We start from the raw sequence: 16,130 nt of genomic DNA on the forward strand, positions 1-16,130 counted from the left end.
TGATTTTGCAGCATTTTTGATGGTTCACTGGTGGAGCCTCCATCCTTTCAGTAAAAACACCTGATTTTGAGATAGCTCTCTTTGCTGTGCTGGAATTCAAACCTTCACATTTCAGTGTCCTCATAGCAAAAATTGAATATTGACCAGCACATCCCGTACCTACGGACTACAGACAGCGCCGCGCTCATTTGTGGCAGTGGTACAGCGTGTCCGAGCTGGACTGGTCGGGTCTCCGTGTCAGCTGCAGATCACTTTCAGCTGAGGTTCCCTTTTGGATTGCCTGCTGCCTCTCGGAAGCATCCAAAGGTTACAGAAAAACCTTCAGATCAGTTACTGCTTCCTTYCCTGGAAAGCCAAGCCAGCACTGCCTCAGCTCCCGCTCTGACCTCTGTCCCTGGCAGCTGAAGGACTTCTTCGCAACCCAGCCAGTGAATGTCATAATACCCAACTTAAACAGTATTTCACTGAGCCCTTTCCCTTCATCTGCATCATCACTGAACCTTTTTTGACAAGACAAGCACCTTGTCAGCMAGTAATGCCATTAACACCTCAGAAGCCTCCTTCCCTCAGAGCCTGCAAGCCCAGGGCTGTACTGAGGGAGCCTTGTTGCAAACAGGTTCCAGATTCCTCACCAGAGCGCTCTTCTGATTTTTGTTTACTGCTGCACAGCAAATGCCAAAATGTCCTGAGCCACCTCTGATGTCCTTGCCTGGTCCCTTAMCCACAGGATCCAGTGGGCCCTACTCAGTGGTTTGCTGTGAATTCCTGAGGATCTCCTGGGAGCCTTGGCTATTGAGGATGACATCAGTGTTCCCTTTATCCTTGCTGACAGGAGCAGAGTCACGGATGGGCTGTGCACCCGTGGGGCTGCTCTGCTCTCACCTCACCCAGCACAGCCACTGCAGCATCCACTGCCACAGCAGCTCCATGAGTCCTGAGGTGATTTCTGTCCTGAGGTGATTTCYGTCCTGAGCATCATCGACCTGAGCAGGACACCCAGTTTGGGATTTTCACAGGTCATATCTACCAAGGAACAGTACACCGATAAAGTCAAATCTTTTAACTGTGTTTGTTTTAAACTGGGTTTCTTTTAACTATGTTTATTTTAAAGACCCATTTACTTAAAGAAACAGTAACCACACCACGCTAGGGTGTTAATTTGCTACCAGTCCAAGCTTTTCCTCAGAAGCTGCCCAGGAACTGCTTTCCTTATCAGCTTAGAAGGGTATCCATCTTCTTAGAAAGGTAATCATCCTTCTTTTGGTTTCTCTTTTCAGCTACCCATTTGGGCTATCAAGTTAAAGCAGCCAATTCCAAGGCTATGTTTTCTGTGAAGCTGAACAGAGATTCTAATGAAAGAATATTTTGCCTCCCTTTCAGGCTCCCAGGAATCACAAACAAGACAGAAATCTGTCAAACGCCTCCCCCAGGACCTTTGGCTAGTCAGACCCACAGCTGGGTGAGTGCCTCTCATGGCCAATGATGCTTTGCTCTCCTTCCTCTGATGAAGCTGTAGCCTTTGCCAGTGGCTCATTTCCATCAGGAATTGTAATCTATGCACAGCTTTTCTGCTCATGAGTGTTCCATGGGAAACCCACTGACCAATGGCACCAGGATGCTCGGCACCTCTTCAGTCCATGCTGATTTCACAGAGCAGGGCCAGCCTTCCTTCTCTGGTCCAATATTTTTGCTTGCTTGTCACCCTTTGGGCTGTTTTCCCAGCAGGCTCTGGCTGCTGTCTTTTGAKTGTCTTCAAGCTTTTGCTCTTGTTCTTGTTTTAAATTCCTCCTGCAACTTTCTTCCTCCTGCAAACACTGATAATTCATTCTGTTGTGATTTTGCATAAATAAATATTTATGATTAGTCTCTTTAGAGACAAAATACATCCACCTGACATCTTTGCTGTCCATTTTGAAAATATTTAGGATTCCTGCAGGGAAAAAAACCCAAGCTCTGATAATGGGGTCAGATATTCCTTTTATAAAAAGACAGCTGTGATCCCAGCTCCCTCAGTGTCAGGAATCATCACTTTTTCCTGGATCATTTTCCTTCTGCTGTTTCTCTCACAAATGCACCATGCCCTCTCCCCAGAGCACCACAGTGGCTCCCAAGGTCCCTCTGTGCTCTCACAGTGCCAAGGCTGTCACCCCACACAGCTCCTCTTCCCAGCCCATCCCTACAGCTCCAACAGTGTCAGTCCACAAGAAAACTGAATTGTTTTCTGAAGCTCTTCCACTTGAGGTCTGGCTGCAAATATTACGCTTTCCTGACTCAGAGAGGATGAACCTTGTGTCCAGTGAGATACGATGTTCCTTTTCTTCAGGAAAATAATAAGGCAAAGGCAGGGAAAGAGTGAGGAATGCTGCCAATAGTACTCTGATATCCCATTGAGTTCTTTTAAACTGATCCACCATAATATTTCCAAATAATTATTAATCAATACTGATTGTAGGAGACAATTGAATGAAGGAATGCATTTGTGGCATGCATAAAAGGCAGAAGAATCACCAAGATGCAATTCTTTCTCTTTGGGTGCTCCTGGTAATTTAAATACTGTCCCAGAAACGTTAGGCCTGGATGAGCAGGATTGGGAAAGAGAAGGAATGAGGAGAAGAGGAAGAGAGTTTTTCTGGTACCTGAATTTGGAAGGTGGCTTCCTTCAGGCTGGTTCTTACAAGGTGCAGACYGGTTCATGTAGCCCTGCTAAAATGACTACAGAACCCATGCCTTCAACAGGTGAGTGCAGCAGTTTGGGAACCTCAGTAGGGCAGAGCTCTGAAAAATACATGTAAATGACACCACARACACGGGTGGTGTAAGGGTGGGGAATGGCAGGTTACCCTGAAAATATCCTGCTGTCTCCAGGGGCTCAGCTACCCATCCCTGGGGGTAATCCCTGCCCTGTGGGACCACAGCCACATACTTAAGTGTGTTTCAATATTTTTTGCCTGAAACACTTTCTCCAGAAATGATGCTTCAGCACCACAAGASTCAACCCTTTGGAGCTGACATGATGCTCAAAATACTTCTAGAAAGAAGGATGCACCCTTGCCTGAGGCTGATGGGACTCTCAGGTGTAGCTGGCAGCAAAACAAAGATCCAGATTATTCTTCTTTCCCGSATTATTCCACAAACACTTTTCCACCCTACAGGCTGTTTTCCCTTTGCTTTCTAGTTACTTCTTTGTGACCTGTCACAGGTGGCTTTTTATTTGCCACCTGTCGCTGTGCAAAGATATGTGGGGACAGAAATAAAAGAATTTTTAGGCCAGAAGTTTTCAGACACACCTGGAAGATACCCAAATGTTTTTACCCATCTGTAGGAAAGACAAGCCATTGCTTAAGAACATCCTCTCTGCCAAATGTGATTAGTTTCAGAATTTGAAAGTGCAATGCTGAAATTCATTCTTCAAATGTGAAATTGCATCCTGGTGCCAGATACAAATAGTTGACTCAGCTGACAGTCAGAGAACATTTGAGAAATCTCTAAAATAACTGAGAATGTAAGTGGAATTAATTCACCTGCAGTGTAAATGGAATTAATTCACCTTCTGTGCCCACTGTCAGATTTCTACCAGAAAAAACAGAACTTACTGCTTTTTTCTTAGAAGTTTCTTAAAATGTAGATGCAACCAAAGCACTAAAGGAATTCCTTATTTTATAATTATTAGTACCAAATAGCCCTGATTAGCAAGCAATAACGGCACATGGGTATGTCTCTTAATCCAGCCCTGTGGCTRTGGGATGATGACAGAACCTTTGGCCAACTGCTGTTTTTCCCATATATTATCAAGCCAACWTTGACAATACATTCATGGCAGGAGCCTCACTGAGAGCTTGCTGGGTCTAAAGGTGATTTCCAGCATTTTGSCCAGAAGAGCAGAGTGTGGGGCTTTGCCATGGAGCAGAGAGTGGGGGGGGGATCTGCCCAATGGGGTCTCTTGCAGATGAGTCCCCTGGACTTCACTGTGGGAAATGATCCCTTACAAAGAGCAGCCTCTGGCATGTTCCTCCATATTTGCCTCTTCTACTGTGGTTTCAACAGAGTTGACAAGACTTTCCTCTTCCTAGGGGCAGGTTATTTYTTGACCTGTTATTTCTTAAAAGCACACTTCAGATGTCTTTGGTAGACACACAAGTGTGTGCCACAAGAGAAGAAATGGAAACATGAAATTCTTGTTTGCCTACAAGATGGCTACAATGGCATCTACCAGTGTCAAATAAACATAATGTTCTCCAAAACAAGTTTTGGGGTCTGATGACTTGCATGGTATTGCAAAGCAGTTTGGAGTATATCAGAGAGAACTGGTGATTCCTGTACCTCAGCGCTAACGAACCCTAACATAATGGGAAAAGCACATCCCATTGAAAAGAAATGGTAACAAATGTAAAGGCTTTTTAGCATCTTAGAGAGCTTGAATGTAAACCATCTGGCTCTGTGGGTACAGCAGAGGGATTAGAGAGCAAGAAAGGCCATGTGCCTTTATGTCTATGGCTAAGGTTGATTTTATGTGCAAAAACTTAAACAATACACCCCTTTGATCACTGTGAAAGCTGTGGGTAGGATCAGCAGGTACAGCAGGCCTTGACCTACAAGTCTTGGTTGAACCATCTCAAATCTGATGCTGAAGGAACACAGGACATTAGTTAGAAGCATCTCTATTGATACAGAATAGCAGGCAGAAGGTGGGAGACAGTGACTTGCCATAAATTGCTGGAAGTTCCCCAAAGAAGATAAGGAGTCAGAGCTCTCGCCGGCTTTCCCCTTCCTTTGCACAGAACGTGACTAAAGGAAAGTCTTGATGCTGAAACTGTAAAATCTATTAAGAGGGATTTCCAGTGCCCTGGCTCAGCTGACAACTAATTTGTCTTTGCCTAGCAGGGATTTTCCATGCAGYGGACTCTTGTTTGCTATGTAAGTCATCCCAGTATTTGTTAGTGTCACAGCCGGAGCCAGATGATGTTTATTCTGCTAACATCCACTCGGACTCCGGCAGCGCTCATTGAGGTCAGGGCTTTATTTATAGCAGCAGATATACATCGAGATTCATTTTCTTCCCCTTGCTGTATTCTACCTAAACTCATCCAAAACAGAAAGAAACACGCAGACATGCAAGTAATACACTAATTGGGCCAGATCCACGCGTTAGCACAGCACCACAGAGGCCAATGGAAAAAAAGCATTTTTGAGCAGCTGAGGATCTTGTCCATTATTTCTCACGGGGAAGGGAAGGGAGGGGTTTAAAATCAGAAATTATAAAGCAAAAAGCAAAACTGACCAAGCAACAAAATGTCCTGGCATGTGGCAGAGCAGGTCTGCAATGCAAACTCCCTCCACCGAGATCTGCAGTTTGAAGTATTTATTTTTTTTTTTCCTCCGGTGTTCCCAATCACCTGAAAGTGCAAGAATCAAGAACGCAGAGAGCTCCAAGCGAGGAAAAGTAACGACTGAAAGCAATTTACCTGCTGAAATTGAGAAGGCATTGTCAGCGTACGCAGTCTGAGACAAAGCAAAGCAGAAGAGAAGCAGCAGGTAAGATCCCCGGGCCAGCGGGCTGAGGACCAACATGCTGGCTCTGCCCCGGCAGATTGCAGCTCAGAGGAGCAGCGCTGCTTTGGGGCTCTGTCTCGCCCCTCTCTCCCTCTCTGCCTTGCCTGCTCTCTGCCTCTGCCCTCGCTATGGGATGCGTGTGTGTGTCTGTGTGTGTACGTCTCCCTCTCTGTCTCCCCCCTCCCTCCCCGTGCCTTTAGGAAGAAGGAATGCCAACCATTTCCCATTAAATCTTCTCCTTACACTAGACACAGTTATATTTAACTCCTGGGCTGGATCAGTTGCCCCTATTGTGGATATTAGCTGCTAAAACTGAGGCWTGGGGGATTCTGGTTTTGCTAGCAGAAGCAAAAAGGCACTTTGGATAAATAATAATGATGAGCAGGAATGGGGAAAAATTAAGAACTGGACTATAAACAGAATCCTTCAGCACAGGCAACCAGACACTGGCGTCAAGATGGATAAAATCCCTGATTGATCATCTTCTACAGGTCACTAATTGCCTTAATGGAGAGATGAGCAGTGACCTAACATCTGCTTATCCCTGGTAGCTACGAGTGCTGCATTCATGTACAGAGTGCAGATCRAGGAGAGGGATGCCACAAAGGCTTCACGAACGGATAAACTCATAATTATTTAGGATTTAAGTGAAAATGACAGTATCACTAATAGTGCCAGACATTGTGGGATTGCACAGAACTCAATGATGAGGTGCAACAGGTGGAAAAAACAATACATGAGCCATGGTGGGGTGAGTGAAACGCTATCAGCTCCGGGGGTGGAGATGGCCARCACACTGCAGAGCACTGTGTGAAGAAAACAAACCTCCCACTCSCTGGAAAGCAGCCAGTGTCCTCATTACTTGTATGAAAGTTTGGTGTTTCTGTACCTTATTGCATCATGCAGGGTTTTGCAGATTAATTTGTGCCCTCTGAATAAGCAGCAGAGAGATCCTCTTCTCTGCCTGGAATCTGACAGTGGTTTCCACGAAAATCAGAGGTACATCCTTTGCTGTGAAAAACATCATGACTCTCTCCCAGATGGATATGGTTTTCTTTGCCTACTGTAATTGTCTGCCCCAAGAAAAAAATGAAAATATTTTGGATTAATTACAGAATTGATTTTTTTTTTCATTTGAGAAAAGTTCTTATTTGCAGAAATGATGACATGTCCCCCTGGGCATCAACTCCACCGAAAAGCAAAGTGAGATATTTCCACAATTCTGGTTAAACAGTCTTGGCTATTACTTTCAACACACTGCAAACACATTGACAATTTTTTTTCTAAATGTAGTGGCTAGGTAGGAACAATCACATCTGCCTTATATATTTTATCCTTAATGAACATGCTTAATATAACCATAATGCTTTCTGAAATCTCTTTCCAATACTGCAACATTGTGGATAACAGATTTTCTATTTTAATTTAATCTTCTTTATTCCACTGTCATTCACTTTTTAGTGTTTGGTTCTTTTTAGTAGAAGGAAGTAGTTTGGTCTCTCTCTTGTTTGACCRAAATAACCATGAATTAAATGAGTGCCATCAGTTTTCTTGGCATGCTACATCTCAGAGGGAAAGGAATAGCTCTTGGGAAGTTTATCATGACAAGCCCTAAGCATGTAAAATAAATGTCCAGGTGTCTGATTGTAAAGGAAAGCAGAGGGCAATCCCCATGCTGGAAGCCTGCATGGCTGCTGAAAAAAATTGCTCAAAAGTTAAAATGTCAAGATTGTATTAAAAGATTTGCCTCTGAAAAGATATGACCAACACAACTGTTAGTCAAAACAACAACTGGATAATTCAAAATTCTGCGGACACCTCCTGCAGTATTTCAGTGATTGAAAATTTGGTAGAAGTTCCCAGTACAAAATAAGTTCTATTTGATAAGGAAATAATTGATCCAATAACACTAGAAAAAAGCTAAGACCATGCAGTAGGATGCATATCTTTCCCCTCCTTCATCATTCCCTTACCAATTTCAGTTCTTCGTTCTTTAGAACAAAAACACATGTTTGGGTAAAAAAGCAATAACTTCTTGTTTGAAGAATAGTGCAAGGAATTCTATCATGAACCACACCCACCCTCTGATCAGCACTAAAGAAGAGAGGAATAAGGAATATACTTTTCCTCACAAGAGTGGATGCCTACGAGAAAGATGGAGAGAGACTTTCTACAAAAGCTTGTAGTGATAGGACAAGGAGGAATGATTTTAAACTCTATAGAGTAGATTTAGATTAGGTATTAGGAAGAAATTCTTCTCTGTAAGGGTGGTGAAGGACTGGAACTGAATGCCCAGGGAAGTTGTGGATGCCCCCCCGCCAATCCCTGGAAGTGTTCAAGGCCAGGTTGGATGGGTCTGGTGGGAAGTGTCCCTACYCACATCAGCATGGTTGGAACTAGATGATCTAAGGTCCATTCAACCCAAACCATTCTATGATTCTATGTCAAAAGGTAGCCAGAAGTGATCCATAAAGCCAGGGCGCTTCAGAATTAAGAAAAACACATAACGTTAGCTTTGCTGTCAGATCTTAAATAGAGACTTCTAAATCTGCTTATTGCAGTGGAGAACCCTGATTAAAAATGGAGCTTCTGTCAATGCTCTCCTTATTTTCAGCAGAGCATCTCCATCACTCTGAGCCTGTTGACCTGAAATGGCTCTCAGCCAATGCAAGAAGAAAGCACTGTGGGCTCTTCTGTGGAAAAACACACCATCTTCCACAAATAAACTTGAAAGGAGACATTTRGTCTTATGTTCATTTGAAGAGACCTTTTCTTCATTATATTGCTCCATTAACTCTTTGGGTTTTAGTGGAGAGCTCTCACAGCAGGGCWGTGAGCCAGGCCATGTTAGAGGGCAAATCCTGTGCTGCATTTCCTCTGATTCTGAGGTGTTTGCCTTTTCAACTGAGGCTGCTGATAGTGTCACTAATGGTTTCCCTGGGAGAAGAATAAAGTCCATTGGAAATAAAATGGACAATAGCTGCAGGCTTACTGCTTTGGACTTGTGCAGGTGACAGGASAGCAGACTGACATTCCCTGCTGACTGGTGCTCCAGGCTGGATGACAAGGCTGTACACCTGGTCACACAGCTTGTTTCTGACCTCCCTGGCATCGGTGCCTATGGCAGAGAGAATCCTGAGGAAGGGAAGTGTCATGTAGCAGAGGAAGTCTGGCATGAGAGACTTGACAAACATGTGCTTTGCAGGCCCTGAGCCCTGTGAACTTGCTCAGCCAAGTAAGGCATTTCTCCAGCTATTCCCTATTTTTTTTATTTATGGTAGATGCCACAGCAACTAAAAATGACAAAAGCCAACCARCACATAGTGAAAAAAATAGCCTTTACAGTTTGTCTGTTCAAGAAGTTGTTGCTTGACCTTTTCAGYCCAAACTTGAGATCTTAGAAGTGCATGGAGGAATCTTTTGGTGACACTACCATGCAAACAGAATTTAAAGCCTTTTTCTATGCAAGAATTAACAAACACTTGTTAAAAAGAAGGCTTCTTTCCAGCCCTACTCACTTTTGGTTGGCAGGCACTGCATCAACAAGATAAGGTAAAGTGGATATAGCTAAAATACTATCAATCTTGAATTCTTGCATGAACACCATTCTAGTTAGAAGGACAAAGATAATTATAGACTAGTTTGAGTCTAGATAGGTGATGTAGTTCAAACCCCTGCAAGAAGCTGGAACATTTCTGCTAGATCAGTTTGCTCAGAGTCCCACCCCACCTGAACTTGAATGTTTCCAGGGAGCAAGCATCCAGGGCACTGTTCCACAGTCTCACCACCCTCAGCACAAAAAACTTCTTCCTTTTATTGAGCCTAGATCTACCCTCTTTTAGTTTAAAACCATTCCCCCTCATYCTGTTGAGATCCTCAATATATAATTGAGACTTTCTAGTTCAAAAGTCTGAAAGCTCTTTTGCTGAGTGGGGCAAAGGTAAAACAGCAACCCGTGTTAATGCAGTAATTCAATAACAGCTTGTGTCTGCAAAGTAGTAGAGAAGAATCCTGTTAATTCAATTAGTGCAGGAGCTGGCAAAGAATCTTTATAATTACATTTTCCTTGTGAGAYAGTTATTTAGCAACAATTGTTTTTCACAATAAAAATACCTGTTYAATTTTGCACACTTGAATCAGTTATGTCTAACACTTAGATTTAGTAGCCTGACAGCACAGTTAATGTCACCTTGGAAGATGGTGTCATCTAAAGGACAAAGCCAGCTGCAGAAGCAAAATGACAATAATTGCAGAAAGCCAGTGAGTAGATTCACCATATCCTTGCTGGTGTATTTAAATTTAATTCAGAAGCCCATATAGAAACAGACCCACTAACTGTGCAATGAAGTAAATCCAACCACATTCACACATGGTGAAGTTCTGGCTTACCCCACAGCTCCATCCATGCCAGTCACCCAGCTGGCTACCAGGACACAGGGCAGGTGGCCAGCCAAAGGCAAGCCAGCACCAGTCAGTCTTCAGATTACCACCCAYTGCATGAACAGGGTGAAGGAGGACATTGATGGCAGGACACAGATGCCTAGCAATTTCCAAAAGCAACTCCTTTTTGCAAATTAGCCCTCAGTGGATGTTACACATTTCACAACAAGCAGGGGCCTTCTGGCCACCTCTTTAATCTATGCTCACAGAAGGCAAAACTGACTAGGGAAGCTGATTTATTTGTGCACTYTTCAGAGCATATTTGTTTACAGAGCAGCCCAGCTCTCATCCCGTGTTTAAAAAGTTCATATTGAAACTTTAACATTGCACTTATAGACTTAATTCAAAGGCTCAGTCCTTCATTTGGTTTTGTTTTTCACTCCATGCATACATTTCTTTTTCTATAGAAGACTATAGRACAAAAGAGTTAAGGACATGATTAAAGATTATAGGGTAATTCAAAGTGACTTCTACCAAAGCTGCCAGAACCATCCCACTCATGGCTTTGTGATGTTGGAGGGCGCAACTAAGTAGAACAACTTTAAAACAATAATTCATGTGCTGACTTTTACAACAGCACTCTTCTTTCTCGTTTTATTTGTCTTTTAAACCTCACCTTTCRCACTGCAGAATCCACAAGGCTTCTTGGATGAGATGCACTCATCATATGTGCTCACACTTATGCACAGGATAAAGATATATGTCCAGGATTGTCAGCTTTGGGAAACCTGGGACAAACATGCAAAATCTCAGAATGATTCACAAAAAAATGTCCTGTAGGAAAAAGAAGATGGCCAYAGAAACCCCTGTGCATGGTCTTGACAGTCGTAGTCCTGGTCACCAGAGGTGTCCATTCACTGGTATGGAAGTGGACAAATTGTCTTCAACATCCTTGGATGATGAATCACAAGTCACAGCTGTAACCCAGTCTGGTTCTGGTACTTGCAACTAGAGGAGATGGAAATAGTGTGCAGGGCAATTTCTTTCATCTTATTTTCATTTAGATTATTTATTTACTTCAATTAGTAAATGTCTGCAGAACTCCCTGCCTGTACCAGTATCACTGCTGCGCTCCTGGAGGCACAGAACACAGGAATATCTGGAGTAAATGGCTCTCATAACTCCTAATTTAAGTGATTTATCATCTAACTTGCCAAAGAGCCCAATGAATTAAACACCACAGAGCAAAGTCTTTTTTCTGTGTCAATACTTTTTGCAGGAAAAAAATATTAATGCAATTATTTTAATGCTCACACTAAACTCAGGACTTTTAATTCCGGAGGCCTTCATGGGTGCCTGGCAATGCAGCATCCTGTTCCTGATTTTCATACTGCAGTACAGCCCATTACACCACTAAACACAAATAAATATGGATCCAAGCACCAGTGCATCCATGCCTAGGAAAATGCCCCCAACACATAGGGATCCTCTCTACAGAAGGTTGCAGTGTACAGCAGACGAGTGGCCAGAGCACCACTAATTCAGGAAAATATTTATTCAGACTGTGACCTCAGGCCTGCAAGTGAAAGCAATGAAGCTGCTCCTGAAATGAAGCATGGGCATAAGTGCCTTGCAAATCAGGACCTGAAAAAGCTGCAGATACTTTCTCTTTCAAATAGGATGAAGCCTTATTTTCCCATGGCTCATTTTTCTCTCTCCTGGATACCTCTGGGCACTAAATGTTTAGGGATCCTGTGACTTACAGAATGCAAAATCAGGAGCAGAGCTACTGAGCACTCTTGGGGAGCACAATAGCCAAGGGTTTACGCAAAGGCTTGACAGAAGAACCAAGATTATAAAGCTGGGGAGAGGTGAAGAAATCGGTCACAGTACAAGAGCAAGAAGAAATAGCAGAATATTTTTGATTCTAAGCATTTTTAAAGCAAATGGATGGCTACAAGTACTGACCATGACACTACAGCAAGCAGGATTGAGATTCCTCTGGCATCACAGCTGTTGTGTTGTGCAAGCCACAGCCATGTTGGAAAACTGTCCTGGTTTTGTAACCTGAGAACAAATTTCTTGCTGATTTTAAAAGATGCTGGTTCAGGCTAAAGGTGGAGAGGATTTGTCTTTCTACAGTGGTTCAAATGTTGAAGCCCAGCTACATTATTACCATGGCAGCCATAGRAAATGCCTGGGCACTGCCTGTTGCCCAATCTTTCTGGGCTGCCAGAGTTGTCATTTTTCACATACAGGATAATTGAACCTAATCAAACTAGATAAGTGCATTTTCACAGCACCCTTTGSAGAAACAGGGAACAGTAATTAAGGCTGCATTAGAATTTCCATTATAAAGTCCTACTTTTGAAACTTCAATACTTYGTATTTAAGATATCCTTACCAAATGGCAATTTGGCACACAGAGATGAAAACTTTGAGAAAAAGCAGCTCTTGCTCTAAAGTAATAAGGTCTCACTAATTTCAACTACATAAAATGAGGCCCAGCATTARCTGTCTATGTGTGGTAGATTTAAATCCCTGGCAGGGTGAAATAATAATTTTACCTAACATARTTTTTACTTATTTTCTGGGCCCTTGAATAATATCCCTGTTTTTGCAGAGCAAGCAGGTAGTTTATGGACTGGCTAAGGARGCTTTCATACCTAAATCCCAGCAGCCATGTCTCCTTGCTCTAAGAAGRATGCATTGCTTTGGCTGGAACCTGAGATGTGCCTGCACACCCACCAGCTCTGCTATCAGCACCTTGAYTTATAAAATGCCATACATAGACATTTTCTTAATAACAATGCCAAGGAGGCAGAAAACAAATCCTTCAAACTCTTAGGAAAGTACAATTTTTAAAAAACTCTATAATATGAAGATTTCATTAAGCAGGGGCTTGTATCCAGGCATTGTGGAGCTATAGCTTGGATGGTTGAGGGCATGTTGACACCACATCCCCTCAAGAGCTGCAAGGTGATGCAGAGGTAGGCAAACCCACCCAGATGAACTGAAAGGYTTCTCTGCCCAATAGTTTTCTTCTCAGGTAGGCCTGCAGGTCATGAGAAGTTTCATGCTGCAGCAGTTAAAAGTGGTCACTGCACAACATTCACATCCACGAACAGTGCTCTCTGGAACCAAGAGACACAAAAACTTAGGATGCTGYGTAGCCTGGAGATGTAAAAAGGCTTACATGAGTCTCCCACTATCTTCCTCATGTGGTAGCATTAGCAGCACTAAGTACTGGTGGAAATCTCCCATCCCTTACATGCAAAGATATTTTAGTTAAATGGCTAATCCATTTCTCCAACTCTCAAATACAGCAATTCATACCCTGTCTTTCAAAAGCATCCCTTCTCTACACCCAGTTTAGAATTTGATCCAAGGTATTACACAATTGCTAACTGGATTGCTCAGACATTCTGTAGCTAACAAAAAGGAAAATAATTCCAGATTAAATTATGCAACATTTCCAGTAGCATCCTTCCTTGCCTTCTCTCACCCCTTTGAAAAGATTGATGAAACCCAAAATTTCTTAAGCATATTGACTTAAGCAAGCAATGGTAAGAAAGAGACTCAGAACTGCTTCTTATTTAAACATCAACTTCTCCTGGCATGCCCCAGGAAATTACACTCAGTACCTCCTTCTCAGCATCTTCCCCAAGCTGGAACCCAGCTATTTTCTTCCTCCAAGTTCTGGCCTTGAAGTAAAATTTCCAGTTGGGTAAAGCCACATGGGTCACAGCATTCTCCACGCTTACAAAGTCTGCAATTTTTTGCTCCTTTTAATAAAATTAGGACATTTCAGAGACAGCTTGTTTCTGTCTCATCTTTAAAACTGTTCTCTTTCATGCAATTTGATCTGCCTAACACTCCTCTTGTATCACCTCCATGGTGTTAAACAGCATCAAGCAGGCAAGCTCTATAAAAACACAGCAGTATAGATTTCAATCTCCTTGGTTTTACACAGAAACTGTGCCCTCTTTCATCTCAAAACGCCTAATCATCACAATCTAACAAATTCTATTTTATCATGGTACTATGACTATTTTAAAGCAATAAGAAATGCAGTGTTAATTCTTTCTAAAGCTTTTGTAGAGCTTAATGAAATCCAAACTGATGTTATCAATTGATGTTATCGCCTCCCCACAGTTCCAAATTCTTTGCTTTCAATATTCCACATCTTGACTTATTAAAAGAAATTGTGCATGTTATTGTAGTTATTCAACAACATTTTAAGAAATCAAATGTAAGATGATTTCCCAGAGCTGACACAAAATGCTGACATAATTCAAATACTCTTGTTAAAGGAGAAACAGCATGAAAATAATTTTTATTAATTTTCAAGTATAAAACAGTAATTCTACATTTGCTTATCCAATGCAAATTATCTTTCCTGTGGTCAGTTCCAGCATAAACTCTTAGAGATATTTTACACCATCATAATGGATTGCATTTAATAACTGAAACATATCAAAATTAATTTGTGAGACCAGAAGAATGAAACAAAATTAATGTYAAGATCCAACATTATTCCACATTCCTTGCAGAGTACCCCAGAGAACAGGGCAACTAAGCAGTCTTACATTTGTTTGTGAGCRGTATCCATTCTAGGATTTGATCCTTTTGCACTTCAGATATCTCAGATATTATTTCTTTCASATATTATCTTCCTGTACTAGTGTGCAGAGACATTCCTCTGCCTAACAGGAACCAATGGCTTCAGGTTTTTAGTTTAGACCCAAACTAAAGTGCCAGACCCAATAAGCCAAGAGTCAACTACAAACCTGACCCTAGGCCATGATCCCCTGCCAGTCTTCCCCTCCTTAGGTTATCCAAGCACCTTCCACTAGATAACTAACACTTACTGACAGTGGAATAATAAAAAATAAAGCAAGCAAAACTCAAATCAGAGACAGAATTTCCCCTTCTGTGTATGTAACAATAAAGAATCCGTGCATTTAAGAACAGATGTAAATATAATTAATTTAGAGTATCCTGAATAGGATCATTCAGAGTATCCTGAATGAGTAGCTGCTGTAGACCATGACATAGAAGCACAGACAAACAACTACTTCATTCTGAAAGTCTGAACTTGAAAGCAGATTGTCAGATGCAACAACAGATGAAAACATAGTAGAGAGAAGGCCAGGAAGGCCAATTCTGCATTCAATTGCCATCACAGTGCAGGTGGGACACTCTATAGTTACGTGAAGAACCTTTGTTGTRCAATTAGCCAGCCACAGCACAAACACTAGTGGTTGCTTTGTGATGCCAGCCAAAATGAACTTTGCAATTATGCTCCARTCTAATATATTTCATTGTTGTTGCTTCGGTGAGATTTTTTTTTTAGTTTGTTTGCATTTGGGTTTTTTTTTTGTGGTCTTTTTTGTTGTTGCTGTTGTTGATATTTCAGTGGAGGTGGTGGTAATGTTTTATTTAAAATGCTTCTGATGATAAAGAAATTTACAATCTATTTGCAATCTAGTAATACTAGAAATTTCACCAATAAATATGACCACATTTTCAGCCTACAGACATGGTAGTGTCTGTGAAGAGCAAAATTTCAGACAAAATCCAGGACTTCCTTTTTCTACAAGTGCCATAAGTTCTAGTTAGCAAAAAAAAACCAAACAAACCAGTAGACAGTAGCAGAGCCCTTGAATAAGTCTGAATTTTTAATACATTACTTCCACATTCAGTAGAAGCTGAAAAATCAATCTGTACAATTAGGAAGGCACTACCAATGCAATGGGCTTCAAGGCATAATGAGGCCAATTGGGACATTTTTGYAACAAGATGTTTTGTTTTGGTCCTTAGAAGACAAAGTTTTTAACAGGTATAATGGTGGTGTGGTTGGTTAAAAATTAAGCTACTATAATTGCAGGGTGTCAAACACTTCTATGTTTCAGGTAGCATAAAACCCTCACCTTATTTTGTTCATCCAGAACATCCAAGATTTCAATTCACAAGTAATGTGTATTATTCTGAGTAAAAGTATATAATTTTATCATCAGTGTTTGTTCATCTGCTTCGTCTGCTAGAAGGCCTGGTATACATTCATATGTGTCTTTTTTATTTTACAATTACCTAATTTCAGCATTTAAAGATTCCTCAAACAGAAGTTCTAAAACCCCACTTTGTTCCAATGCCTATGCAAAACATCAGTTCCACTTCCAGAAAAAAATTCTGTTTTG

At 41.7% G+C, this 16,130-nt stretch overlaps 1 protein-coding gene across 1 annotated transcript in view; it reads right to left on the bottom strand.

The window, feature by feature from the left end:
• The window catches only part of COLQ (collagen like tail subunit of asymmetric acetylcholinesterase), a 39,104-nt gene extending 33,536 nt beyond the window's left edge, over positions 1-5,568 (bottom strand). The window contains exon 1 of the mRNA XM_057365527.1: positions 5,463-5,568. Within this exon, the coding sequence (XP_057221510.1) occupies positions 5,463-5,568 (106 nt within the window). The remainder of the gene's footprint in view (positions 1-5,462) is intronic.
• Between the last annotated feature and the right edge of the window lie 10,562 nt (positions 5,569-16,130).

The sequence above is a fragment of the Malurus melanocephalus genome, unplaced genomic scaffold (assembly GCF_030028575.1).
Source record: "Malurus melanocephalus ecotype Western Australia unplaced genomic scaffold, MMel_1.1 scaffold_53, whole genome shotgun sequence".
Lineage (NCBI taxonomy): Eukaryota > Metazoa > Chordata > Aves > Passeriformes > Maluridae > Malurus > Malurus melanocephalus.